Source organism: Pelecanus crispus, chromosome 10 (genome assembly GCF_030463565.1).
Source record: "Pelecanus crispus isolate bPelCri1 chromosome 10, bPelCri1.pri, whole genome shotgun sequence".
Classification (NCBI taxonomy): Eukaryota; Metazoa; Chordata; class Aves; order Pelecaniformes; family Pelecanidae; genus Pelecanus; species Pelecanus crispus.
Window position 1 is genome coordinate 15,481,077 of NC_134652.1, and position 27,996 is coordinate 15,509,072.

Consider the following 27,996-nt stretch of genomic DNA (forward strand, 5'->3'; position numbering starts at 1 on the left):
GGCAGGGTGGCCCCTCGTGCGCATGCGCCGGTGAGGGGGCGGGGCCAGCCCCGGGCTGTGCCGCCGGGCTCCGCCCCTCCCGCCCGCCGTCGGCACGTTCCATACGTACGGCGGGAAGCGCTGACGCTGTACGTAGCGGCGGCGTGTGTGTGACGCAGTTGCCCATGGTAACCCCGGAGCCGCGCAGAGGATGGTGAGCGGGGCGGGGGGTGGCGGGCGGAGAGGGGGGGTCCGCCGGGACGGGGCCGGAGCTCGGGCCTGGGCCCGGGGGGGCCTGGGCCCGGCGGGCAGCGGAGCGGCGCCGGCGGCGCCCACCTGAGGGGCCTGGCAGGCCTGAGGCCGGGGGCGCCCACCGCCGGGGAGCGTGGGGTAATTGGGGGCCGGAGGCGCCCAGCCGGGGGTCTGGCGGGCCTCGGGGCCCGTGTGCCTGGCCGGGGATCGGCGGCCGGCGCTCTGGCAGACCTGGGACCATGAGGGCTGGCGACGGCCAGGCCTGGGATCACCGGGACCGGGGGTGCCCACCCAGGGGGAGCGTGGGGGCCTGGGGCACTGGGGACCTGGTAGGGCAGGGGCATCCGGCCAGGCGTGGGAGCCTGGGTCTACGGAGGGTGGGGGCACCCGGCCAAAGGGATGCCGTTAGGGCTGGGGACAGTGTAAATTCGGGGCCTCCAGCCACGGGAGACCTTGGCTGGGGCTGGAGTCGGGGTCCTGGCAGGAGCTGGAGGCTATGGAGTTCTGGAGAAGGGGGTTGAGTCAGGTTGTGGCAGGGGCTGGGAGGATGCTGGGGCAGGGGGGCCTTGTTGGGATGGGATCAGCCTGCCTGGAGTTGATTCAGTCAAGGTGTGGAAGGCATGATGGAGGGATGGGAGCTCGGCAGGGCTGGGGAGCAGGATGGCAGTGGCCCCCTTGGCCTGAGGAGGGAAGGAGCAATGGAGGGGCCTGGTGAGGATGGAGGACAGTGTTCAGGGATTGACTGTGGAGAGTCTGGGAGCATCTGCTGCTGGGACACTGGGCAATTCAGCCAAGGTGGGAGGGGGTCACCCTGGGGCTTGGATCCTGGCTACAGGTGTTGAAGGAGCTATAGGAGAGCTTGCTGAGGTGGAAGGGCCAGTTGTTGATAAACAGCCTTAGAAGGGGAGTTCAGTCATGGCAGGGAAAGTGTGGATGAAGGGGTCGTGTGTTCAGGGATGGACAGGACTGAGGCGCAGTGCTCAGGGGCTGAATGAAACCTGCCAGTTGGGTGGGATGAACAGTCTGGTGAGTCTGGGAAAACTCAGTCAATGTTGGTTGGCTAGGATAGTTTGCTGGGATGTTATGTGCTCTGGAGGTTTCTGCCAGGAGCTGGGGAGATGGGGAGACAGGCTGAAAAGAAGATACAAGAATACACCGTGGGAAGGGCTGGAAGTGGAGTTTTGGTGCTGATGAGAGGAAGAGAGGACCCAGGGAGGAAAGAAGTGTTCAAGGGGAGAAATAAATTGTTTGAGAGGGAGCAATGTGGACTGAAGGGAGGAGCTGGGCCTTGGGTGCAGTAAAGGATCCGTTTAGGATGGAGGACAATGCTGGGAGATGGGCGGAGTGGTGAGGGTGTGGTGTAGTCTGAATCGAGGTTGGCGTAAGGTTGGATGATGGACTGGGGTGCTGGAAACAACTTGGGTTTAGATGCCAGAGTAACTGGGGTGGGTCAGGTGGGATGCTGCCAGAGTCCAGTGAGGACTGGAAGGAAGGGTTGGAGCTGCCAGGTGAGGGGTGGTAAGGGAGAGCTGCGGTAGGTGGGGGAGCTGCTGCTGGGGATGCAATGTGTGCAGAGAGCACAGGCAGAATGAAGTAGCAATGGGGAAAGAGCTTTCCAAGGGCAAAGCCATGTTTTGTCCAGGAGCCCTCTGGACACGAGCTGGATTCATGCAAGTGGACAGCACGGGAGCAAGTGTAAGCAAGAGCAGCAAAGGCAGCTCCTCATCTTCACTGGGTTAATTCTGGCTACGTCCCCACCTGCTGGGCCACAGAGAAAGAGATTGAGATCAGGTCTGTGAGATCTGCTCTATTTTAGATCAGTTGATGATGGAGCATGTCACACCAGACACCAAAGCCATCACAGGATGGACATCTGCTGTAAAGATGAGGGCAGCTGCCTCCAGCAGTGCAGTGCTTTGTGGGACACATTTGGCCTGCAGCTGCTGCTAGCCAAATCTGCTCTTCTGCCTTGTGATGTCTAGATAGGCTGGTGTAGTCTGGGATCTGGCTGCTGTTACCCGAGCACTTTGTGCGTGGAGAGGGTGGACTGGGTGTTTTCCAGTGTTGGTGTTATTTGATACAACGTTTTACTGCCTCTTTGTCTATTTTCCATTTCTGGGAGTTGTTTTCGAATTGCAGCCTCTCAGGCAGGCTGGGTGGTGCTTTGGAGTGCCTGGTGGACTGGCTGGGCAGGGCAGAGGACTGCAGAGCTCCCTACTGCCTCTCTGGATTCTCAACTTTCACTAAAACAGAATAATCCTTAGTGGTAGAAACCCTCTGAAACACCAGCAAATATATCCAAAACAGCTATGGCAGCCTGGGGCTGTGGGTCAGCAGTCAGAAATGATCCAGACAGCTTGATGTGACAATTTACTGCTTGTCATCTGAGCCGTGGTAGCTGCCCGTGAGCATGTTTCTGGCATGTCGTGATTGCATTGGGAAGTGCTTAAACCCCCTTCAACAACTGCTTTCTCCAGCTCCAGTGATAAGAGGGTTAATGCTGAGGTTTAAATTATTTCAGTGTTCATCCAAGTGAGTAAGTACAGAGGGGAAGTGTCTCCTCCTGCAGAGCATACCAGCGTTCCTCACAGCTGTGGGGTAGGGGTGGTGGAAGGTCATAGGTGGAGCACAGAGGGAAAGATGAGCCATAAAACTGCATAGCATGAGGGATGTGTAGTGCTGAAGTCTTTGGCGCCGTTAAGCAGCATCTGTGGTGGGCGCACAGCAAGGCCGAAGGGAGGCTGCTACATGAAAGGATACGCAGCTTTCGAAAGTTTAGAAGGTGCTGTGTGAAGCAGAGCTTGTGGCTTCCTCATCACTGTAATAACAATCTTTACCGAGTGAGATGGTGTGTTATTGATGGATGGCAGGGCCAGAGTTTTTCTAAAACCATTGATTGAAGATGACATCATCATGTCAAAACCAGGATTGTCAAAGCGTGGCCCCATTTTACAGTTGAGGAAACTGAGTCATGGAGTGTCTAGCTGGCACTAGGCAGATCTGGTGGAGAGGATGAAATACGAGCATAGCTAAATGCTTAGTCAGGCATCCGTTCTCCTGGTCTTGAGCTCCTGTTTCTAGCAAAACCAGCATTTATCTGTTGCCTGCTGTAGGTGTACCTAGTACCCAGAATTTCTTTCTTTTGCCCCTCATTGCTTGGCAGTAAGGCTTTATTTAAAATGGACCCATGAGAAAAAAATGCTTTCAGGAGCTTTAATAGTGCCTCACTGCTTTAGTTTCCCAGTACAGTTCCATGTCACGTTTTTTATTTATTTTACTGATTTCTGAGATGTTAATATGAGAAACTACCTGCAGATAGGACAGTCTACCAGCAACTGGCCCAGTCTTTCAAGTTCTGAAGCCAGACAAAGACTGCTGACATTGTCCAGTGCTGGGCATCATCTCTTCTCTGCTCAGGGCATAACACTTCCTTCAAACTTTCTAAAACCAGAGGAGTTTGATTTTAATTACAAAAGGAGGATTCATGCTGGTATTAGTTAATATACCAAACCAGAAAGTGCTGTGCGACCTCTTTGACAGAAAACTGTGTTGGTAGGTTTGAGCTGTAGGTGACTAGACTCCATTAAATTTTGGATTTCAATGCAGGAAAGAAAGTCTGCATTGAATGACACCATATGGTGGAGACATGCAGCAAGCAAACGATTTTTTTTGGGAGTTTTGCCAGAGTAAGAAGTATTGAATAAACTGTGCTCAATAGATTAATTTACTTCGGTTGTATTTTGAAAAAGACTGGGTGATTTTATGACCATTAGTGACATTTGCAGTTCTGCAGCCGAAGATAAAGGTAATCAAACGTCATTCTTCAGGGCACCAGCTAATCAGTGCAGTTGTCAGGAAGGACTCCCCTCCTCCAGCTCTGTGTGCGCAGGATTGCACCCTGGATGACAAATGTAGCCTCAAATATCCACTGCTGAAGGCAGAATATTTGGCTCAACTAAGCCCCTCGTCCTCCCCCATGTCAGCTTCTACTGCTTGGCTTTCTGAAACCATCACGTGCACCCTCTGTCTTAAATGTACTCTTTAAAAACAGTGAACTGCTACCATATTGCTTAATTAAAAGTAAATTGTGGGCCAGAGCTGTGCTAGGTGCTGTGCAGGCAGAACACAGAGATGTTCCCCACACCGTGAAAATACAGTCTGTCTGAGGTGAGAGATAACCGAGCGATATGAGTAAGGAGAGCCCAAGACAGGTTCAAACTTGGCATGTTCGATGCCTAAACCTCATCAAGAATTGTAGGTGTGGCAGAGAAGGAATTAGCAGGAGAATCACAGGGTGGTTTTATGGATGATTTGCAAAGTTTCTCCCACGGTTGTAGGAAAGGAACAACGGTTTGAGAGTAGAGCTTGGCAGTGCTGGGGCTGGCATCATGAGCCGCGGGGAGACGGGAGCTGTCACCTCCACGGCAAACGCGCTTGGCTGGGAAGGGCCTTGAGGGTGAAGACGAGTGACTTGTGGTCGCAGCAGTGGAGAAGAAGGCATCGGCGCAGGGGTGTAGAGACGGGGAAGATGCGGTCGCAGCAGCAGGCTGAGGTGCTGAGCTTTGTGGCTGTATTGCATCTTGGTGAATTGATTTGATTCTAGCTAAATATCCACATCTAGTAGATAAGCAATTGCTGGTGACTGAGGGAGGTTTTATTTTAAATTCATTATCTGAGCTTTGTGGCTAATAAAGTTAAACAGAATACATTTACTTCTCTTTCCTATTAGGACTCACCCATGCTCTGCAGCGGCTTGTGGGCCATGCTTTATCCACACCCTGTGTATCCAGCCCTCAGTACAAGGGGAAATTGTTCTCTCCATTATGGCTTTATATTGCCAATCTGATACAATATTTAAACAGATTATCTCAATGCTCTGTTTGTCCCAAACCAATTTTTGCTTCGGCCTATAAAGTGAATCTTCCTTTCAGCGGCTTCTGTGGTACAGGATGTAGTTACATGCATCAACTAGTTCAAAAGACCCATCTACAGCATGGATTTAAAGCTGAATAAACCCACAAAACCCTTAGCTAGGACTATAAATGTCACTGTATTTTTATATATGTCTGTATTTCTTTTTTTAAAAGAATAGGATTACTGCATGCAGCTATAACTGAAAGTCCTTTGATAATTCAGTGGGTATTTTAAACCTAGCAATGATACACTTTCATAAAACCACACATCCCTGTTTTCTGAAGGATGCTAATAAGATGGTTAGCTTTGCTTTCATGCTCGATATGTTTATGAGTGCTCTTGCCCATTTAGTTGCATCTCTGAATTTAATGCCCCACTCTGATTTCATAGTAATTGTCAGGAGTCTGTCTTTCTTTTTGCGTGTCCCCGCTCACTGTCTGGAAAATGCAGTCTCCTCATTGCTGACCCCATCAGTCTGTCTCCTCATGGTACTTGTAAAGAAAACCCTCTCCACCAAGGACAAAGATGTTTTTAAACAAGCCAATCTGATATAAAACATAGTTTGCTTAACCCAGAGGTGACCAAGAAGCGGTTGCTCGCTGACTGTGCCCAGCCTTGAGTTGCTGTGTATGGCTGCCCTTCTCCAAAGGCTGCACGCGCTGCCACGCTGTGCTGTTCATTATCTGAACAGCATCTGCAGTTCCCTTTTCTCTGTTACAGATGCCGCAGTCTGCTTAGTTTTGTGCAAATGACACACTGCCCTTATACTCCTGTGAGTCGTCTCTGCAGCTCCTCAGCCAGCTGACGTCTCCACCGTCCTGCTCGAGACTTGTCCTGCTCCTCACCCTGGACAGCCCAGTGAGCGAGTACCGCTGGCCTGGCTGCCATGCAGGCATGCTGGGCATCCTCCCTCCCCACTGCAGGTTAAGTCCCAGCACCGAGACATTTGTTTGTTGCCCTGCTTCAAAGGCCTGCTCCTCTCCTGTTGCTTCTGAGGATCCTCTTTGCACCAAATTTTCCCATTTCATGGCTTTCTACCTGACATCTCCCATCAATAACAAGGGGTTGCTTTCTGACTGTCATCGGCCCAAATTGATTTCAGCGTTGTGTTTGTGAGCAGACAAGTGCTCGTCCATCAGTGTGTGTGCAGTAAGGGTTGCTTGTCCCACATAGTGGTGGCATGCAGCAGGGAATGTGGCTGAGTTATTTTTTCCAGTCTACTAAGCTGTCAGGAAATGCTTTCTGTCTTTCTAGCCAGTGTGTTTGTAAGACCAATTAAAAAAAAAAAAAAAAAAAGAAAATGTTAGATACCCATCTGTGCATGGCTTTCCTTAATCTTAAATCTTTACTAACTAGAGGGAGAATGCTGGGTGCAAGTTTTAAATAACATTTACAAAATTGTGACAATCATAGTAACCAATACTATTATTTGGCCCTTGATTTACATTGTGTATACAGACCATGTAACCTATGCCGGCAGCTATTGAAATACAGTCCACTTCTCTGTGTTGGCTTGCTTGTCTTCCAGCCTTTTAAATCAGCTTACTTTATACCTTAGAGAATACTTTTATTTCTATATATATCCTCTCTTCTATTGGCTACCCCAGATAATCCTGTGATCAGCCATGCAGCAGTGTCACTTGAGTAGAATATGGAACGATGCTGATCGTTTTCTCGTAGGCTGTCATACTAGCCCAGAAATAGCATCTGTCTACAATGGGAGCTCTATTAACATTTACAACTGTTCTTCTTCCCGACCCCTGAGAATTGCTCCGTGGTAGATAAGCAATACTTTGTAATACATTTCTTTGCGCTCAGTATTTTGGAGTTGAATTCTGAAATATAAAGGCTCCTAATCCTGATCTGCTCTGGGATACACTGCTCTGCTCTTAGCAAGTGGTGCTGTGAATAGGATTAGCATTTCAACAGCCGCTTTTTTTAACTGTGAGCAATAAACTAAAATAATAGGGCCTGAATCAGAGCTCTCTGAAGTCGGCAGTAGTACTTTGGCTGGTGTGGGCTGGCTTTGGGTCAGGCCCATAAGAATTGGAAATTCAGTGTTTCCCTGGAAAGGAGGGAGACTGTGTGAATTTTAGAGTTCCTGCTCCTGTGGGGTCTGTCCACACCGAGCTGAAATCCATGGATTTACAAGCCAACAAACACAACTGTAAATTTGACTGCAGGTGAAAAGGAAACGTGTGGTGCTAGTCACACAGTTAAAACTTGTGTTTTTTAATGATGTCAAGGGCACTTAGGACACGCATGTAAACAAGTAAGCATTAGAGGTATTTCTGTCACTGTTCCTTTTTAATTCCCTCAGATGTGTGGAAGTACAGACTGTCATCGGGGCAGAACATGGGCTGGGCACCGCGGCAGGGAGATGAGCTGTTGGGTTGGGAGGGCTCGCAGCGACTGGCCTCACTGAACACAGCCCTTCAAATTCATTAGCTACGGGCCCATGGGCGAGAGCCAGCTGTGAGCATCTGGCCCTCAGGGCTCAGCACGTGATGTTACAGGCCTGTACGCTTCGACTACAAGCAGTTTGGGGATTTACTGTGCCTGCACCGTGCAGGCGTGGCACCCTCTACCAAGCAGAACCTGTTCCTGATTAACAGTTCTTGAGCGGGGCCTGGATTCCCAGTTTTTTACCCACCTGTTCATGAAGTAAGTGATACCCTGGGCCCACTTACTGGGCTGCAAGACTGCAGTTTTGCTGTTCCTTGCATGAGCTCTGAACTTCAGCTTTCCACAGTGCTTTTTAAAAGCACAGCAACAGTGGCAATCCTGCAACTTTCTACAGATATCCTACAGATATCTACAGTTTCCTACAGAAACCCAGTTTTACTAAGTTCCTTCTCCTCTTCCTGTTTCTTACACGTTGTGCATGTATTTTGAGTTGTGTCTGGTAATTAAATGGAAAACTGGGAAATTCCTTGCAAATCAAAAATGCTTAGAGGGGTGGACGGAATCTCACGTGCATTTGAATCTCACTATGTTTTTATCCTGTGTTATTGAAAGCTTTGGCATCACAACCTGTAGCGCCGTGTCCTTTCCAAAACACTCCACACCTCGGAGCAGTGTGATGCGTGGTCAAAAGCAGTGGTTTCCAAATGGCTGAGGTGGGGCTCTCTGGGAGTCGGCAGAAGGGCACTGCTACAGACGGGGGGCACATTGCAGCAGTGACAGTTGTACCGCGTCCTGCAGCTCTTTATCTTGAGGACAGGTTTCTGATTGCCGTGATCTGGAGGGGATCAGGAGCAACCTTCACGGCTCAAATAGTCCTTGGCTCCCAGCAGGAATATTTAGAGGGTGTAGTTCCTCATAGCAACAAAGCACTTTATGACATTTAACTGATTCACCCTTGCAGGTCGACAAGAAGCGTTGTCTCCATTTTGCAAATGGGAGAATAAAAAAGCTTGAGATTGGCCTGGGTGTGTGCTGATACCTGAACTTTGTTCCCGTCTCTGTGGGGTCTTAGTGGGCTGAAAAAAAAAACACCTTGCCATTGCCCTTCAGGACATGGGAATTGTCTGGGAGAGACAGAGCAGGAGTCCTGAGGGCTCCAGAAAGGGCTGTAGGTGTATTTGCTCAGGCAAATTAGTTGCAAGAGCATCTGTGTCCCCAGGCAGGGTCTCAGTGTGGTGCGTGCTGCTCAGGCTCCGAGGAGTGGTCCCTGCCAAGCAGGGGGGTGCAGAGCAGCGCAGCAACGTGTCCAAGGTCACCCAGGCAGTCGTGGACCTGCAGCCTGCTCCTGTGCCCTCGGCTGCAACTGGCCCTCTCCTGTGGGGCCGGGCTGGGCAGCGAGAGGCAGGTGGAAGTGGGGTGGTTTGTGTCTCTCAGTTACATGCCAGGATCCAGGATATTTTTCCAGTTATTTTAGAGAGGCCAGGTCTCTGAGCAGTGGCACTGACAAAAGCTTGGGTGTGCTGCTGTAACGTGTGCGGTTGTAAATGAGCTGACCTGCATATTCTATTTCCTAATCCTGAGTGATACTGTCAGCTCAGAGAGCTGAGCCTGGCTAATGACTGAAATCCACTGTGCTTTTCTTAGCAAGGATGTGTGGTGATCTGAGATAGTTGTTAAGTGCTACATCCTGAGAATCAGAACTGCACGTGCCCCATGGGTCCAGCATGTTTTAGACAGATAAACGGAGTTGGAGATGATCAGGGAGTTACTATGAAAAGAACTGATGTCAGGTACACAGTAACCTGCAGTTAACTAGGAGGGAGATTAAATTAATGGGGTTTTCCCTCTGATAAAGATAATGAAGAGCTCGAAAGGACTTGGTTTGCAGTTCCTACACGTGATATCCGTAGGCACTGTCTTCCTGGCACAGGGAATGCCAAACAGCTGTGTGGCAAGAGCAATGCAGCCAGTGGTGTGCTCCACTGAGTGACATTTGTGCTGAGACCTCATTGCTACTCTCTGAGATGAAGCAAAGTTGGGGCGAGGGGGAAGAGTAGAAGAGGAAATGGGAATCAGGACTGCAGAAGGGGGTTCAAGGTGTCCTGGGATCCGCTGCTGTACAGAATCCATTTCAAGGGAGGAGGGCATGGCATGGTGGGGGAAGAGAGTCAGAGTGGGAAATAACAGCTACGATCTCTCTTGCGGATTTAGGGTTTACTGTCAATCCTGCGTAAACTGAAAAGCACCCCAGATCAGGAGGTGAGGATCCTCCTCTTGGGACTGGATAATGCAGGCAAGACCACACTCCTGAAACAGCTGGCATCTGAGGACATCAGCCACATCACGCCAACACAGGTGAGGAAAGCCTCTCCCTGCCCAAGGCAGTTCTTGTGGTCCCACCTGCCTTGTTATACAAAGCACTAAGGATTCAGCAGAGCATTTCAGTAAAAGGGGAAGTGACTGGAGCCTGGTGCACCATCAAGTTTGTGTGTTATCTGCATAAGAGGAGGATCCCTGAAGGAGCCAGAGAGCGTCAGGCCAGATCTGTCAGGTCATGCAAAAGTGGATGAGTGCCCTGGAGTTCTGCAGAAGGCTTTTGGGTCATGTGGCTTTTGGGTCATGCTAGGGTTGCATGGATGACACTTTGTTCCTGTTGTCCTTGCCAAACAGGGGACATGTACAGCATTGCTGTAGCATTGGGCAAGCTCTTGTCTCCTTGCATCTTTCACCCAGCCAGCTCCCAAGGGTCTTGCATATTCCAGCACTCCCTCTCTGATGCCTCAGGCTTGGGGCGAGGGATGTCTCCCATCAGAAGCACTGCAGCATTGCTCCTGTGGACCAGAGGAGGTTGCTAGAGAGCTATGGGAGATGCTTCCCCCCACCCCGTAGCTGCCTCCCAAAGCTCCCAGCCCTGACACCCCGATTCCGAGCCCCAGTCCCCTGGGTGGTGTGGCAGCAAGTTGCCAGCCCACGCCACATCCTGTTTTTCTACTTGAATGCCCTTTCAATTGGTGCTCTAATTGATGAAATGGACCCTTCAGACATGCAGCTGTTGCTCTTTTAAGCCCAGCATTAGCTGTGTCCTGTCGAATTGAGCTGAGACCTCTGACTTTATGTTAGCTGGGACTCTCTACTCGGCTTTCACAAGCTCAGTCCTGCTTCTTACAGCGCCCTTGTTTTCTCCTTATCTGCAGCTCTCCCACCTCTTCCTGCACCCACCCTGCTGAGCCCTCCCAGGGCACTAACTACATCATATGTCTCCGTAGCCATGACAGCGTCAACCCTTGACCCAAGAACACTGGCAAACTGATGGTTTGGCAGCTGTGTTCACTTTCGCCAGCACCTCTCCCACAGCCGATCCATCTTTGTGGCTGCCCAGCCCATCTGGCTGCATGTTGCAGGCATGGGATATATAAGGTGTTAACGTCTGCTTATGCACATGATCCAGCCATGCAGGTTTATGCTCTATGTGGCTTTGTTTTTGCTCTTTCCAGGGCTTTAACATCAAAAGTGTACAGTCTCAAGGCTTCAAGCTGAACGTATGGGACATAGGTGGACAGAGGAAGATCAGGCCGTACTGGAGGAACTATTTTGAAAACACTGATATCCTTGTGAGTATTGGCTGCAGTTGAATGCTGTGTTCATGCAATGGCTTTCCAAGGTCTCAGCCAGAAATTCAGGAACAAGTAATGTAATGTCCCAGTCCTCAGCGACACCATTGCCATTGTAGCAGGAGTTACTCTGAGTGAAATGGCAAGATTGGTTGGGTGCAGTAAGAAAAATACAGCAATGTTTGGAGAAATCATTCAGTTGTATGTTTTTACTTTCACAGGATGGTGCTGGTTATAGCCAGTTCCTTTCCTCTCATCTCAGTCTCCTTCAAATGAAAGAACATTAATAACTTGTAGTTTACACATCTATAACTCCTTTCACTGGAGACTCTGAAGGGCTGTCATGGGCATTAGTGACTTAAGCTTCATGTGTAGAGATAGGTCGGTATGGTGCCTTTGTTTTCTAGTTGGGGAAACTGAGGCACAGCAGAATTAAATGCTATATCTGGCATCAGGTAGGAGAGCTTCTGGCTGAGGGACAGAGAGAGACCCCTTGTCTTTTCTTTTGCTCCTTTAATCATAAGACTGTCCTTTAATGTTTTTGACAACTTAGCTGTAATTACCTTACAATTAGCTAGATGACTACAATTATATTTACAGTGCAGGACCTTTGTGTTTCCATGCCAGAGCACATTACCCTGGGACCCTCCAAGTGCTGTCCTGACTAGTTTCAAAGATCACCTCTAACATGCAGCCACATGTGCCAGGATGAAGGCAGGCTGGGGGCTCCAGGCCTCTCCCCACCCCAAGCAATGTTGCCTGTGGGAACAGAGAAAAGGCTATTGTAAGCAAGGTCTGCAGGGCTCCCATGGGAAAGCGGGAAGCTCTCTCGGAAAGACGCCCTTCCTCCCTCCTGTCGCACACACATACTCACTAATGTGTCAGGAGCTTCAGTGCACTTCCAGAAGGATCAGTGCAACTAGGAATAGGACTCTCTACTCCAAGGCTCATGTCAGGGTCCTGAAGGGCTTGGCTGCATCTGCAGGTTTAGAAAACATTGTCCAAATGAAGCTGTTATTTAGGTGGGACTGGTAAACCCTTAGTAATCTCTTCTGCAGATCCCCCTTTTTCAGCCTTAATTTGGAATCTGATATTTAAGGGCAGCCACCACAGGATAAACCCAGTTGATTGCTTTTGCAAAGAGTAATGGCAAGATCTTCCTAGGGGAAAGATCTGGGTTTGAGAAACTAGCAGGACATGCTTCGCGTGCTCCTCTGTGGTCATTGAGAAGGGGGACATGGCATGGCTGTGAGGTGATTGTGCCCATTGAGTCCAAGCTCTGCAGCTGTTTGTGTTGGGGAGGCAGTAGGTGTGCAGATCAAAGTCGACACTGCAGAGCAGCAGCTAGGGGATCTTTGCCTGCTGTGGCAGGTGCTCAGGCTGCAGAGACTGTGCAACCGCAAAACAGTGCCTGGAAGACTCTGCTGGCAAAGGCAAAGAGCTACACTGGCCTGTGGGCTTCCCCCTTCCCCAGTGTGTGCTGCATGGGAGGTGCAGAAATAAAGGTGAATTTCAAGACTGAAGGAGATGAAAGCAGTTGTTTTCCCTGCCCTCCTCCCACCCCAGTTAAAGCAATGTACAGAGAAAACCTTTCTTTTCATACAAGTAAGAAAATGGGTAGAAAGAAGCAGAATCAGTTGGGGGGAAGCGGCGGTGTGAATTCAGAGGGAATAACTGGTGCGTATATGGACCTGAGCTCCCCTGCCTGCGCTCCGTGCTGACACACAGTCCCAGACTGGGAGCTGTCAGCACATTAGTGCAGTGCTTTGCTATGTCCATACACACCAAAACTGGAATCAAGTATACGCTGATGACTCTCTCCCCCTTATGCCAGCCCTCACCCGCATTTTAGCCAGTAATTTTGCCCTCTGACTAACCTGGTGCAGGTTGTGCCTCTGTAAATTGAGCCAACTTATCCCTCATGTTATTTCTTCATCCAGTCCCACCACTTGCAATTTCTGCCCAACTGGCTTACTCCAGGTTTTGTTTTGGCCTGTTGCTCAAAGGAGGCCGCCAGCTTTACGGGAATGTCTTTCTCAAGCTCCGTTTCTCCAACGTGGTGCACTCAATGGCTGTTTCAAACTGGCAAACTGTGCTACGAGGCACCACAGCCAGAAACAGGCTCTTGTGTGGCCCTGGCCGCAGAAGGAAAGTGGAGATGAGATACACTACAGGACCCCCTGCTTCTGCCTTCTCCTAAACTATATTGCACAAAGGACCCTCTAAGGTGTACTAAAAAGCAGGAAGTGATTGCAAATTCAAATCCATGCAGGTGCCTTTGAATGAGAGCTTGGTCTTGCATCACACACCTGTGATATTTGGAAGTTTAACCCAGGCAAATAAGGTGTGGATATCTGGCTGATTGCATATTCAGACAGGCACCTGCAGCTATTTGGCACAGTGCTTTCTGGTTTGGAAGTAGGCACTCCGCACATAGTTTACCTTCTCTGTGCTGTGCTTTTGTGGCTTTTGCCCCGAGCGCTGTTGTCTCCAATTCTCATCTTGCAAAATAGCTCCCTAGCAAGGAACAGAGTGGTGCAGGAGAAAGCCTGGCTGGTTGGGACTCAGAGTTCTTCCTTGCCAGTTACAGAAGCACCGTAATATGGGAGGTGCCGCCTTTCAGTTGAGAAGTAGCACTCAACTATTGCGTTCATGTGTTGCTGAGCTTCCCCTGAGATGTCCCGAAGGAGGACAGATGACAGCCCAGTTTCACCCGAGAGCACAACTACCAGGCCTGCAGCTTCTTCCTTTCTTTTGGTCTGTTTTTCCTACCCCAAATGGGACGCACAGGGGTAGATGCTTGGGAGGGGCAGAGAGGATGGGCGTAGCTGATACAGTATTGGTGCACATGCTTGGGATCACACTGCGGGGAGAGGCTGTGTGTCACACCATGCCCACGGGCCTTTCCCCATCACATGGCACCAAGTGCGTGCACTGCTGACGCATCCCCACACAGCTGCGTCCAGCCCTGCCGCGCGTCCCACAGCGTCTGTCAGTGTGCATCAGCCCAGCCCTGGGAGGACCACAGACCCCGAGTGATCTGCAGCGAAGTCTGTGAGGTTGCTGGGTTACCTCCACAGGCCTGGCATACAGATTCTCCTGCTGTGTGTTTGGTCCCATTTCAAACAACTCTTAACACTGCTCATTAAGGGAGTGCCTACAGTTTAATAGATATTGCTGCTAGAGATCTTCCCTCCCCCTACTATTTGGTTGAAATTATCCTGGAAGCATGGAGTCTTATGCTGAGGCTGCCTGCAAGGATGCCATTTATCTTGATGGCGGGGTGCTGTGCTCATCTATTCCCTGAAAACCAGGCTGACACTTGCTCCCTGTAAGCCACCAAAGAGCATGCAGATGACACGCTAGCAGCTTCAATCACTGCTGATGGGGAATGGCAGGGACTGGAAGCAAAATGCTCAGTGTTTGTCACCAGTCCTGTCCCTGTCTGCTGTCCCAGCACCCTTCTCCTTCAAACACCTTCCCACACCAAGTAATGAAAAAGGGATACCAGGCTATTCTTGCCTGAGTGTTATACTGAGGTTCCCCATTTCTTCAGACATAGCTTGATACTTGTGTGCTCTGAACTGCAATAGCATTGCCGGGGGGAAGGAGGGTGGCTGGACTTACTAATTATGTATTTAGGGGGACCTCTGAGGAGCCTTTTAGCCTGTGCAGACCTAGAGCTGCCTTCACTGAGAAGGCTCGTTTGCATTTACAGAAAGAAATCAGCACGTGCTGCGCTGCTTGGAGAGGGTGGAGACCCCCTTCCAAGGCAGGGAGCCTGCATGCCTGGGGATCCACCCTTCTCCATGCCAGGGGACAGGTGTCTGGTTGGGACCTCCTTGTGGACTGTGAGATGTGGTGCCCAGCCCTGAGAGGGTGGCAGGACTGTGCTGTCAGTCTCTGTGAGCCAGATGCTCCCTGTCTTCTCCATCATCCTGGCAGACAAGCTGGCAGCTGAAGATGGAGTCTTGCAGGCTGGATCCAGCCCTCCTCCCCAGCCACCTGCTCCAGGAGGTTGCAGTAGGATTGCCCGATGGAGAGGAACTCAATGTCCCCAATATATTCATCTGTCCCCGAGTGCCATTGTGTGCCTTGGTGGCTTACTGAGGAGGTGATGCGTCCTGCTAGAGAGCAGCATGGCATAGTCACACAACTGCAGTGCTTGTACACTGTCTGCTAGGGTGAAAGACCGTGTCTGGCTCCCCAGGTTTTGCCCTCCTGTGCTCAGCTTCAGCTTGTAAGCCAGTCATTTGAAAAGATACCTGGCAGTCTCCTGTTCCCTTCAGATAATAGATGCTGTGGAGGTGGTGAGAGCATCCCCAGTACTGCCCCCAGCTCCTTTCTGATCCTACCCATGTGGCTGTCCACCCCCCCAGCTTTAAAAGAGGTGGTTCCTCTCCTTTCAGAACGTCATGAAGTTTTGTCAACGTTTGCTATAAATAATACTGGGGATCTTTGTGCCCAAAAGCATAGTTATTAGGCTCAGCTCACTTAAGCACATGATACTGTGGATGAGTGTCTTCTGGGAAGAGTAACTTTTCCTTTTATTTCTTTTTCAGATCTATGTCATTGACAGTGCAGATAGGAAGAGGTTTGAAGAAACGGGTCAGGTAAGTTACTTATGCCCAGCTTCCTTTGAAGTAACTCAGTGCTTCCGAGTGCCCCTTGCTCACAAAAGTTAGGAGGATGATTTTGTTGTTTATGAGGGAAATTTGCATTTCAAGAGACTTGCCTTTCAACATCAATGCAGATTATTTTGGTAGATGTAAAACAAGGAAAATAGGTAGCCTAATTCCATTTAAATAGAACGGTTTTCATTAAAGTTATACAATAATAGCAAACGGAGCCCAATACTGAAAGCAAAAACTTCTCAAGTCCTTTAAACCTTGCCAAACTAAGACCCTGAGGAATCCTATTTTCTTATTTACAAAGTTGAAATGGAAATCATATTGACTTGATTGTCTTTTGGATGTAATTGAAAAAAAACTTAAGAACTTTGTAACTAGGACTGGCCAGAAAATAAGATTTCCGTTTTGCAAAGTTTTGATGTTTTGTAACATTTTGTATTTTAGGATGGAACAAAAATAGGACTTTTGAACTTTCTTTTGTAAAATTCAGAAAGCGACAGCATCCCAAAATAGCTAGCAACAGATTTATCCCCCCAGAAATGGAAGATTTAGTTTAAACCCCTCTGTTCTGCCTGATTTGAAGGAGGTCTTGATCTTTCGTCTCTGAAGTATCATGGACGCACCCTAACAGCAGAACTGTTGGTTGTTGTAGGGGTGGGGGAAATCTTTGCCCTGTTGGAGCTATTTCATTTTATATCAGTAATTAAATATTCATTGGGCAAAAGAGAGAGAGAGAGGAAGCAGAAGCTTAGAGCACTTGCCCGAGTCAGGCGGAGTCAGCCTGGACCCCTTATATTTCTGCAAACACTTTTGGTTTCAATAAATCATCCATGTCAGATGAAAGACCTATTTTGTTGAAAAAAATTCCCAGCCAACTCTGTTTATAACTCCATTCTCTTGTCCTGGTTTCCAAACCAAACATTGCTTTTTGGGGGGATGGAGTTGAATTTCCACTGCAGTTTAGCATCTCCCTGACTGTACTCATTTAATCCAAGAAGTTTCTAGCCGGTGGGTGAAAGGTGTTAGGACAGTATCTGAGAGCATGAGACCTTTCCAGCTAAATAAGGAGCCCACAGAAATCTCATGTACTCATCTATCTGCAATGCCAGCAGTCCCTACAGGTTCAAGTTCTGCTGGGTTTGTCATATGTTCACATAGGGAAGTGACTTGAGACTTTGTGCTTGTTTCACGAGGCTGTTGCACAACCCTAGACATGAAGTATTTCAGCCATCGTTGATCCACTGCAGATTCAGATTTGAGCTATTAAAAGAATCTCTTTGACTCACCCAGTTTTGAATGAACAAACCCATTTCTCAAGATGCCACCCAATGTGTGCGGTGCATATGGAGCCAAAATCCAGCTAGTAAAGCTGATCTAGCTTGTCTTCAGCTAGCCAGTGCCTTGAAAAGCATCAGCACTTTCTTGTGGGAGGGAGACTTCCATTTCTGGGGGTAAAAAAAAGTCCTCTCCCACTCAAATTGCATGTATAAAACTTGGAACAAACCCCTGAAACTCATTATTAGCAAAGATATCAGGGCTGGTGTCAACGGCTGCTCAGGTACAAATGCCAGTCAGGCAATAACTTAAGACAGATTCTTCATACTGCCAATTTACATGTTTTTTGCCGTTTCATCAATTTTGGTCTCCTGGGAGCAGGGACTGGTAAAACACAGAGTTGTAGCCTTTAAGGCAACTGCTAATTTCAGACCAAGATGAAGATTTTTGTAACCTGTAATTGGAAGAAATAGCTTTTGAACCTTGGGCAGAGATGATTGTATACATTTTTGCTCTCTTATAATAAGATCTAGGTTTCATTGGAACATATTCTTCTAGCATTTGCCCTAAATATATTTCTAATTAGAGACAACCACTGGTGGTTGAAGATTTTCTTCCCTTCCCTCTCTCCATCTTCCCCCCACCCCACTCCCTTGTAAATGATACAGGAGCTGGCTGAGCTTCTGGATGAAGAAAAGCTTAGTGGAGTCCCCGTGCTCATATTCGCTAACAAGCAGGATTTGCTGACGGCTGCCCCTGCTTCGGAGATTGCTGAGGGACTGAACCTACACACAATCCGGGACAGAGTCTGGCAGATCCAGTCTTGTTCAGCTCTTTCAGGAGAGGGAGTACAGGTGAGGCTCTGGAGAAGGCTTGCTGTGCCAGCAGGTCATCTGTAAGAGACTGTTGACTTGATCTGCAGGGTGGGGCTGGACCAGCTGCCTCACGAAGGAGGGTCAGCTCAGCCTTGTAGGCAGAATGCGGGGGGCGTGTGTCTCGTCGCCTGTGCGAAGGGAAGGGGGAGCTGTGGGCCCTTGCGATCTCCCCATCCCCAGGAAAGGGGAGAGCGATCGCCTCCCCACCCAGAACCCCTTGGTTGGGCCAAATGAAGACACTGATTTATTTTAAAGAGACTGCTGTCAGGTTAATCATTTTCACAAAACAAAACAAATCATCTTTTACTATTAACCCCTTGGACTGTTACAAGTGTCTACTTTAGAAATCTGATTTACCTTTGCTACGAATGTAGTTTGGCATTTTGCTTAACCCAGGCGCCAGAGAGAAACTAATCAATTTTTCTGATTCAGAGAAACGCAAGAGTTGCACGCAGGGCAAGGACCACTTCTATTGGAAGCATGTGGGGCAGCAAAAACCTGCCGAGGAGGCTGAGCTGTGTTCCTGTGCTGAACTGTAATAGCTGTGTCTTGGTCTCCTGTGCTGTAGCCAGTTCCTGCAGTATAGTAGCTCTTTGTAATGTAAATGGGACCTAGGTTTGTTTATTTCACTCTTAGGCTTTCCTGAATTAATGAAATATTTGCAGTGCTCGCAATCCGAGCAGTCAGGAGTACTCCCTTCACTGATATTTAAAGAAACAGAATGGTGAAGACATTTATCTTCATTGCAGTTTCAGTAAAACCTTATTTGCAGATGCTGCAGAGCTGTTCAGGATAGTCAGATCTCAAGCTGAGTATGAAAAGTCACAGAAGCAGCCCGCGATACTGAGTGGGCAGTAAAATGGCAGATGAAATTCGGTGTTGACGAGTGCAAAATAATGCACATGAGGAACAACAATCCCAACTATACACATATGATGATGGACTCAAAATTAGCTGTCATTACTCAGAAGCAGATCATTGGGAACAGCAGTTAGTGCTCATCAGAGGCCAGAGAGGAAAATCAAATGCTAGAGAATTATCAGAAAGCGAACAAGAAACATTGCAGAAAACATTTATTTTGTAGCAGGACAAAGGCATGGTGAGCCCATACCTTGAACATTATATTCATTTCTGCCTCTGCCCCATCTAAAAAGGTTTTAGTAGTAGTAGAATCATAGAATCCAACAAAAAATTAGGTTGAAGGGTCTTCAGGAGATCTTTAGACCAACCTCATATTTAAAGCAGGGATAACTGCAAGTCTAGAGAGTTTGCTGAGGGCCTTGTCCAATCAAGTTATAAATAGCTCCAGGCATGGAGATTCCACAGTAGCCTCTTCTAGCACTTAACTACCCTCATCAGAAGAAATATTGTCCATATATCTGCTCAGAATTAGGAGAGAGTTGAGAATCCTCTGTCAAGGATGATCAGTAGCAGAGAGTGGCATCTGTACACAGGGATAATAAATAAATTAGGACTTGCAGCTTGGAAGAGAGAGGACACAGAGTGGGAACATCTTCAGGATTTATAAAATAAGGTATAAAAATGCCAGACAGACTATATGCTATTTTTCACATTGCTAGAGGAAGGGCGTCCCTAATGAAATAATCAGACAACAACTTAAATAAAAATAAGTGCTTCTTTGTGAGTTGCATAATTAAATTGTGGATCTCATTGGCACAGGATGTTGTGGAGACCAAAGGTATCAGTTGGTTCAGAAAAACACAAGTCAATTTCTGAAGAAGAGATCCACAGGTAATCACTGACCACTAAGATCTGGAGGCAACTTTTGAATGAGCAACAGCTTGGGCCATGGACTGGGAAGGAAGAACAGAGCAAGGGAGGTCCTGTTCCTAGATGTTCTTTCCCTTGGCATCCAGAAAGGGGATGCTGGCCTGGATGGATCACTGGTCTGACCCAGTACAGCAGTTCTTGTGATTTAAAATTCTTAATCTGATGTTTAGACCTAAAACGTAGTAAATGGTGTCCTCCAAAGGGCCTCTATTTACTTAGCTAAGGTACAAATTCAGCTGTGTTGCAGCTGATCTTGTGAAAGATCTTTATTTTGAAGTGGTGGTGGTAGAGGGAAATGCATTCCACAATGTCAGTGTATATTCAAGTACAAAGAAATGTGATCAAGAAAGTGAGGCTGCAGTTCACAGGATTGCAGGCAGGCATCGGTCACCTTCTTCCCTCCTCCGGACCCTCCTCTAGTTTATGGAAGTCCAAGTGAGCTCTCCAGCTGCGAAGGGGCAGTAAAGTGGCAGATGAAATTCAGGGATGTGTGTTGGATGTGGGAGAACTAAATTACAGAAAGTGGCACTTCCTGTTCGTGAGTTTTGAAAAATGCCGCCTCCTCAAGCTGATCTGTGGGCTCTCTGGAGTGGGCTGCACACTTCTTCATTGATAGCACCTTCTTACTGTGCGTTCTCCCTGAAGTACAGTGCATCCCTATACATTCAATGGAGTAAAATACACAGCCCAATACCCTCTACTGGGGAAATGAAATCTGCTTCTGCATTGACTTCCAGAAAACAGAAGACAAGAGCTAAATAAAAGTATTTGCAGGCCTATATATTTTATTCATCATGCTTATCTGGCCAAATTAATTCAGATGCAGGCCAGATAATGTCCCGCTTTGTTGTCTGCAGTCTCATTGCCCTAAATACTGCAGCTTATTCCATAAATTATTATTGCAGCGAGGTCAGGGAAGTTGCAAATTCTCTACAGCTTATAGGAAAAGAGCCCGTACATTTCTCTTCTGCCATAAATCCAGCCCTGTCAAATCAGACAGCAAGAATGCCAAGCTCTTCCTTTCCTTGGAAATTCATTGAACAAAATGGTTTGGGAGATGGCTTTTAATCCAGGACAACCAAGTGATCCGGCCCAGTCAGCATGGGTTTATGAAAGGCAGGTCCTGCTTGACTGACCTGATGTCCTTCTATGACAAAGTGACCCACTTAATGGACAAGGGAAAGTCTGTGCATGTTGTCTACCTGGACTTCAGTAAAGCCTTTGACACCGTTTCCCACAGCATTCTCCTGGAGATACTGGCTGCTCATGGCTTGGACGGGCGTACTCTTCACCAAGTAAAAAACTGGCTGGATGGCTGGGCCCAAAGAGTTGTGATGAATGGAGTTAAATCCAGTTAGTGGCCAGTCACAAGTGGTGTTCCCCAGGGCTCAGTATTGGCAACAGTTGTGTTTAGTATCTTTACCAATGACCTGAACAAGGGGATTGAGTGCACCCTCAGTAAGTTTGCAGATGACACCAAACTGGGTGGGAGTGTCGATCTGCTGGAGGGTAGGATGGCCCTGCAGAGGGACCTGGACAGGCTGGATCAATGGGCTGAGGCGAATTGTATGGGGTTCAACAAGGCCAAGTGCCGGGTCCTGCACTTGGGTCACAACAACCCCATGCAGCGCTACAGGCTTGGGGAAGAGTGGCTGGAAAGCTGCCTGGCCGAAAAGGACCTGGGGGTGTTGGTCGACAGCTGGCTGAACATGAGCCAGCAGTGTGCCCAGGTGGCCAAGAAGGCCAACAGCATCCTGGCCTGTATCAGGAATAGTGTGGCCAGCAGGAGCAGGGAGGTGATTGTCCCCCTGTACTCAGCGCTGGTGAGGCCGCACCTCAAATACTGTGTCCAGTTTTGGGCCCCTCACTACAAGAAGGACATTGAGGTGCTGGAGCGTGTCCAGAGAAGGGCAACGAAGCTGGTGAAGGGTCTGGAGCACAAGTCTTATGAGGAGTGGCTGAGGGAACTGGGGTTGTTTAGCCTGGAGAAAAGGAGGCTGAGGGGAGACCTTATCACTCTCTACAACTACCTGAAAGGAGATTTTAGCGAGGTGGGTGTTGGTCTCTTCTGCCAACTAATAAACGATAGGACGAGAGGAAATGGCCTCAAGTTGCATCAGGGGAGGTTTAGATTGGATACTAGGAAAAAAATTTTCACCAAAAGGGTTGTCAAGCATTGGAACAGGCTGCCCAGGGAAGTGGTTGAGTCCCCATCCCTGGAGGCATTTAAAAGACGTGTAGATGTGGTGCTTAGGGACGTGGTTTAGTGGTGGACTTGGCAGTGCTAGGTTAACGTCTGGGCTCAATGATATTAAAGGTCTTTTCCAACCTAAATGATTCTGTCTCTACCAGTGGCTCAAAACAGGAGCTCTCTCTGTGTGTAGTTAAATCTCAGGTCACTGCTTTAAGGACTTCTTTGAGAAATGACAATGAGTGACAGCAAAATAAATGAAGACGTGGAAGCATCAGGTATTCAGAATGAAAGCCAAGGAGCGAGCACGCTAACTGTCGCTGCTGATGGAATATATTAGCTAGAGTAAAATTGGAGACATCACTGACGGATTTTGCAAGAAAGAATGGTGGCATATCTAGTACGGAGTACATGCAGGAACAGAGTTCATAGGGGAAGATTTTTGTGATAGCTTGAAGGAAGAGCAGTGAGCAAAGATAAATAATGTCAATACATGAAGGAGAAATAGTTTGAAGGTCATTTAATTAGTTTAGCTGCTAGCACCATGGTGTATAGAATTGGGTAGTTAAGACTGGGGATTTCAAGGTTAATGAGATTAGATTATGGTTAATAGAATGATATAAATTTAGAGAATTTAACTATTATTTGAAATGGGTTATTTAATAAAACTGTTAATTAAGGAGGGAATCCATATTGTCATCTTCTCTCTTAAAATTAACCGTTGGGGACTCTGGAGAAGGGGCCCAGCAATATCCTGGGCAGGCTCAGAAGAGAGGTGACTGGGTTAACTGGAAACCCCATGTAGTGTCCTCTGGATGCCAGCTGGTAGGCCCAGTTACGCCAGCTGAAGACTTCATTACCTCCTGACTGTAACTGTGGGCAGCACTTGTCTTGTTAATCAGACTTCATGGTGCCATTGAGGGAGGAGTGGCATCCCTCATGTTTTGAGGCTTTTTCAAGCAAAATGCCTGCTTGGGTCTGATTTTGTCCTTCAGCCCTAGTTAGGAAAGCAGAAAAACCTTTTCTCCCCACCACAGCCATTTGTGCTCTGCCTCTGGAGCAGAGTCCTGCACCAGCTTACACCAAGAGCCTTGCACAGGGTACAGCAAGTGAGGGAGGTGATCGCCGATGTCAGCCGAGAAACATAAGGGAACTGTTGCCTCACAAGGGCTCTCTGGTGCCACGCAGGCTCTCCTGGGGTTGTGTTTTGTGACCAGATCTCCAACTGTAGTCCTTGGCATGCAAAAGCTATGTACATTCCACCCTGGCTGGCCGGGGTGGGGTGAAAGCAGGTACGACTTCTCTGCTTTGCAAACTGCCCTCTTGCTGGAGGTGTTATTTAGGGGCCAGGGTGTGTATTAAACATGACTCAAGGTCTGTGCTCTGCAGCTTGTTTCTTGTCTGAAGCAAGAGTCTCCGATCGAGGCAGCAGGAGCTCAGCCTGCCCCAAGGAATCATCCTCCAGAACGAAGCTGCAGCATATTGTGTCCGGAGTCTCCCAAGCATAACGGCCCCCTGGAGACCATTAAAAGCCAGTGGAACTGAGAGTAGCCACTAAACTTCTCTAATTTATGCCAGAGCTGGTCTGGCCCAAAGGACTGTGGGAAGGGCTGAGCCGCCTTCTCCTCCCTGGCTCTTTCAACCCAGTTGAGAATGAAGCCCAAGACCTAAGTTACAGTGATTCTGTGATTTAGCACTTTCATAAGGCAAGATTCAGAACAGGACCCCCTGGCAATGTTGTATCCTCAGAGCTAGGTTTTGTCTTAAAGATGTCTTAGCCAGGGCAGGCTAGATAGGGATCTTCCACATCTTAACAAGGTTCTGGGGCTACTTGTAAATGTGATTTAAAATGAGTTTCGATGACTGCAGCTCTTCTGGGGCAGGCAGAGCCAGTGCTTGTTGAGGAAAAGCAACCATGTTTCCAGATTACAGGGCAAAGTGTTGTCATTTTTAAGCAGGGAGTCTACAGCGCTGCATCAGGGGTACAAGGTCTCAGAGGACAAAAGAAAAGCTTGCACCCAGGCAAAAAACAATGGATAATGTGCTTGCAGGAGCCTGTAAAAGCCAGCCTGTATGATGACTGGAGGTGCAAAGAAATGACAGATAATGAAGGCACAGTCCTAGCTGAGCAGAGGGAGAAGAAAGTGACAGTTAAAATAACGCATACCAAAAATGCTAGAGATGGAGAATTTTGCACTTGCCTGACCCAATTTGTTATGGCAGACAGCAGATTACATGAAAGGATTATGCTTTACTGTCCTTAAGGTCATGTTAGGGGTCAGAGGTTTGTGGCCTTGCCTGATCCCTGGCTTGCAGGGGAGCAGAAATCGAGAGGCTTTTTATGGGGTGGAAAGGACTTGTTCGCTGTGTTTGAAGTCAGATTACTTCACTCTCATAGCTGCAAAGCTGATAATGCAGAGAATAAGCAAGCAGTGGGCTAATCTCAAGCAGGACTTTTTATTTCTCCTGGGGAAAGCTCTACCAGTCCTTTCCCAAAGGGCGTTAGAGTACAACTCCCTTGGCACAATAGCAGATGTGACTGCAGCAAGGCGGGGTTGTGCCGAGCAGCATTTCTCTGCAAGGAGCATTATCCTCTTCCCTGGAGTTCCCTCTCTTTGCTTTGGTAAAGTTTGCTAGCTGCTTGTTAAGGAGCTAAGAGAGGCAAAGCTGAAAGATCTGAAATCTTTCCCTGGCTAAGTTTTCCCGGGGTTGACTTCAGGCTGGAATACTAATATTGTATCCGTCTCCATCCTCGCAGTACCTGCCAATGTCTCTGTCTCTCAACAAAGCAGCGCAAGGACATCTATCAAGATCTAAATGTTACTGTAGCGATTGTATTTTCTGCACAGAGACATCTTTTAAGCATGCAGATATAGGGACAGAGTGTGTAGGGACAAGGGATGACAACAGTTGACTCCTTGTGGACTTGACTCTTCCAAGCACTGTCTCCTCCTTGCTGTGTGCCTTCCCCATAGCAGCTCTTTGTGTTTGTACCAGCTTCCCTGCATTTCTCTGTCTTACCAACCCTCCATCCTGCTTCAAACCTTAGGTAGAAAAACTGGAAACGTACCTTTTAGTTTCTTTTGCTTTCCATTGCATTTACTATTCTCCAAAGCATTTGGGGGCACTGCAGAACACACCCTCCCTAACAAAATTGCACTAGAAGCTACGGACATAGCTGCGGTGTGGCTGAAGATGAGGAAGGTGTCTCACACATACCTCTGATGAAATACACGTTGAGCTGAGCATGTTCATTTTCTGTTTATGACTGTCAGGCAGGGAGATATTTACAATTAAATGTGATTTTTTTTCTGTCAGTTAACTCGTGCCAGAAGAGAGTTTTTTAAATCTATTCCTGCTTTAAAAGTTCGGTGACCTACTTAATGTATTTCAAGCCTGTTTGGAGTTCACCTTTCCTCTTGCATTTTGCTATGTCATTCTTTTGCCCTTGTTATATGCTTGATGCAGCCAGGCTCCCAGCCATGGTAAATCCCATCATAAACTCTGCTTTATGACCTTCGCCATGCTGGTGCTGAAATGGTCTGTCTTTCCCCTTCCCGAGCTCCCGAATGGCAGCAGGCAGAGTTTTAATCACTGTGAATTCAGGTTGTGGTCAGATTAGGTAGAAGATAGGATGCGTGTTTGTTGTTTTGCAGTGATGTATTGTTTCTGGGATTACTGTGCTGAATAGCAGAGGGTGTCAGCTGATATTTATTACTTTAAGCTGTCTCAGCTGTTCTGGTTCAGCAAATAAACCTACATTCAAAATGAATGAGGAGCTCTGCTTGCCTTGTATGCCATGATGTGTGCAAATGTGATTATTGCTTCCGAGGCAGGGGAAGCTGAAATCATTGTGGGAGCATTTTTAGTTATTTATTTATTTTTACTCTTTGCAGGCAATCATGCAGATTTCTAAAGCACACAATCAAGCCAAAGGCTTGACACCTCTCCTCCTAGCCCCATTGTTAAGCCCTGGCATTCCTCGTGCTGGGAATCACTCGCTCCCTCTCTCTCTAACGTGATAAGCTTTAAACCACGCTATTGATTGCTTAAGGCATTACATGTTTTACACCTAGGTTATCAGTGTTATTGAAAAGGGAAGGCACAAAGCTACTGGGCCTTAAAATGAATCTACCTCTCGTCTTTTCCCATTTGCTCTGAGGATTTCAGACAATTTGTTTTACACTGATCTCTGCTGTGGAGATAAATAAATGAAACTGGAGACATCAACCCTCCCCAAGGTTAGAGTTAGAAGTGTTATTAGTGTAGGGCCTCATGTGCACCCCAGTACAAGCTGGGCTCGCTTATTCTTTATTTAACGCAGCAACCAGGGCTGATTTCAAAAGTTGCTGCTCCCCTTCAGATAAGAAGTGTCACATAGCACAGCTATCAAGGTGAATTGGTATTTTCAAGTGAGAACCTCTCTGCTTCTGATTAAGCCCTGAGGACTCCCTCTCTTCTCTCTTAACTCTTTAGCTCCCCTCCGACATGGCCAGCACCTTCGTGGCTGAGGGGCAACATGGAGGCACAGCGGTGGGTCTCGGCTCACCCAAAGGGCCTGCCGTGCTGTGCCTTCGGCTGTCTGTCCTTGGGGCAGCTGAGGTCCTTGGCAGCCTTGGGACAAAGGCATAGGAAGCCAGCAACACTGCTACCACAGGGCTAGCAACGATGCTGGCCAAAGACTCTGGTCTTTCTTAAGGTCTAACTACCATTTTAATGATCCAGAAATGACCGTTGAACATAATACCATGAAATTCCCCCTCCAGAACTCCAAGGTGATGTTTGCCCAATTTCCAAGCACAAGATGTGCCACTGTCCTCTCATCCACAAAACCCTACCTGCCTTCTTTCTGCCCTGAGCCTCCCTGTCGGCAGAGATACCTTGTAGGCAGGGCAGAAGTAGTGGATTTGGCGGGACACAAATATGAGGAGACTGTGCATCTTGCACTTCGTTCTATGTGTCTCACAACAGATAAGTGACAGGAGCAGATAAAATGTCGCTTTGCCCTTCCATAGTGTATCCCATTCTGGGCTCATAACTCATAATAAACTCATGACTTGGATATTCACAGCAGAAGTGTTACCATCCTGCTTGCAGTGGTCAGAGATGTCGTGCACCCGTTTTTACAGAAATACCCTAAAAAGTATTTACAGAAATACCCTAAAAAGTATATTGGCCTCTTAAAATGTGACCACATCTATTCTCACTGAACCCCTGTGGGACCCTTCAGGGCCCATTTTCTGTGGGTGCCCCGAGGCACAGGGAGCAGGGTCCAGGTCCAGTTATTTCAGTGGCTTTTGTGGATCTGGATTTCAAGGCTTGCAGCTGAGCAGAGAATTAGACCTGTATTCTTAATAGGGAGCTGACTGTATAACAAACAGCCCCCTAAAATCCACGGTCTCAAAGATAAGATGACTTGCCCAAGGTTACACAAATCATCTGTAGCTGAACCTGGAACTGAGCCTTTATCTGCCACTGATGTACCTTGACTGCAAAGCAATCTTTCCTCAAAGGACCTACACATAGCAACATGATGAGACGATGATACTTTTTATGGTCAGATGAAAGATTTAATAACCTCTGTGTGACAACATCTACCGAGCAATGAAGCATTTGTTTTTTACCCACAGTGTTTTTGGGTGCAGAGGGCAGGCAGAATGGTTGTCGGGTGGGATTGGGGGATTCCTTTTCCCTTCGCTTGACTAACATTACCTTTCTCTGTCTGAAGGATGGCATGAACTGGGTGTGCAAAAACGTCAATGCTAAGAAGAAATAAAGCGTTCTGAGCTGCATGGAAATGGAGGAGCGGTGGGAGCAGAATTCTAGCCTGAAAACACTAATTTGCTGCTTTCTGACCAAATGTTTTTCCATCTGTGCACAGCTACAGCTGTTAAAAGAAAAAAAAAAGAAAAAGAGAGTGAAAAAAGGGAACAACATCGGTTAAAACCTACTGCTGCGTTTGGAACTTGACCTGCTCTTTAGTATCGTTTTTTATCCCAATAAAGGAATTATATATTTCCTTCCTATGCATAAATAGTATTAAATATCTGATTAGCAAGGAAGTTTGTAAG

The 27,996-nt window shown here is 47.8% G+C and overlaps 1 protein-coding gene across 4 annotated transcripts; it reads left to right on the forward strand.

Annotated features, from left to right (window-relative positions):
• Positions 1 to 117: 117 nt before the first annotated feature.
• Positions 118 to 27,946, forward strand: ARL3 (ARF like GTPase 3). Of its 4 annotated transcripts, none has more exons than XM_075717691.1 (6): positions 118 to 193; positions 9,763 to 9,906; positions 11,046 to 11,162; positions 15,725 to 15,775; positions 17,737 to 17,922; positions 27,654 to 27,946. In XM_075717691.1, exons 1-6 carry the CDS (start codon positions 191 to 193, stop codon positions 27,699 to 27,701), a joined length of 549 nt encoding a protein of 182 aa, XP_075573806.1. In that variant the 5' UTR covers positions 118 to 190; the 3' UTR covers positions 27,702 to 27,946. The 4 variants fall into 4 exon arrangements, with proteins under 4 accessions (XP_075573806.1, XP_075573804.1, XP_075573805.1 ...); XM_075717689.1 differs by lacking the exon at positions 27,654 to 27,946 and adding an exon at positions 23,114 to 25,192; XM_075717690.1 differs by lacking the exon at positions 27,654 to 27,946 and adding an exon at positions 19,624 to 20,993.
• The last annotated feature ends 50 nt before the right edge of the window (positions 27,947 to 27,996 follow it).

Bases quoted from the DNA above. Each gene is read 5' to 3' on its own strand.
- ARL3 (XM_075717689.1), top strand. The intron at 11,163-15,724 runs GTGAGTATTGGC...TTTCTTTTTCAG, and splicing joins TTGAAAACACTGATATCCTT to ATCTATGTCATTGACAGTGC. The intron at 17,923-23,113 runs GTGAGGCTCTGG...GGTGCCACGCAG, and splicing joins TTTCAGGAGAGGGAGTACAG to GCTCTCCTGGGGTTGTGTTT.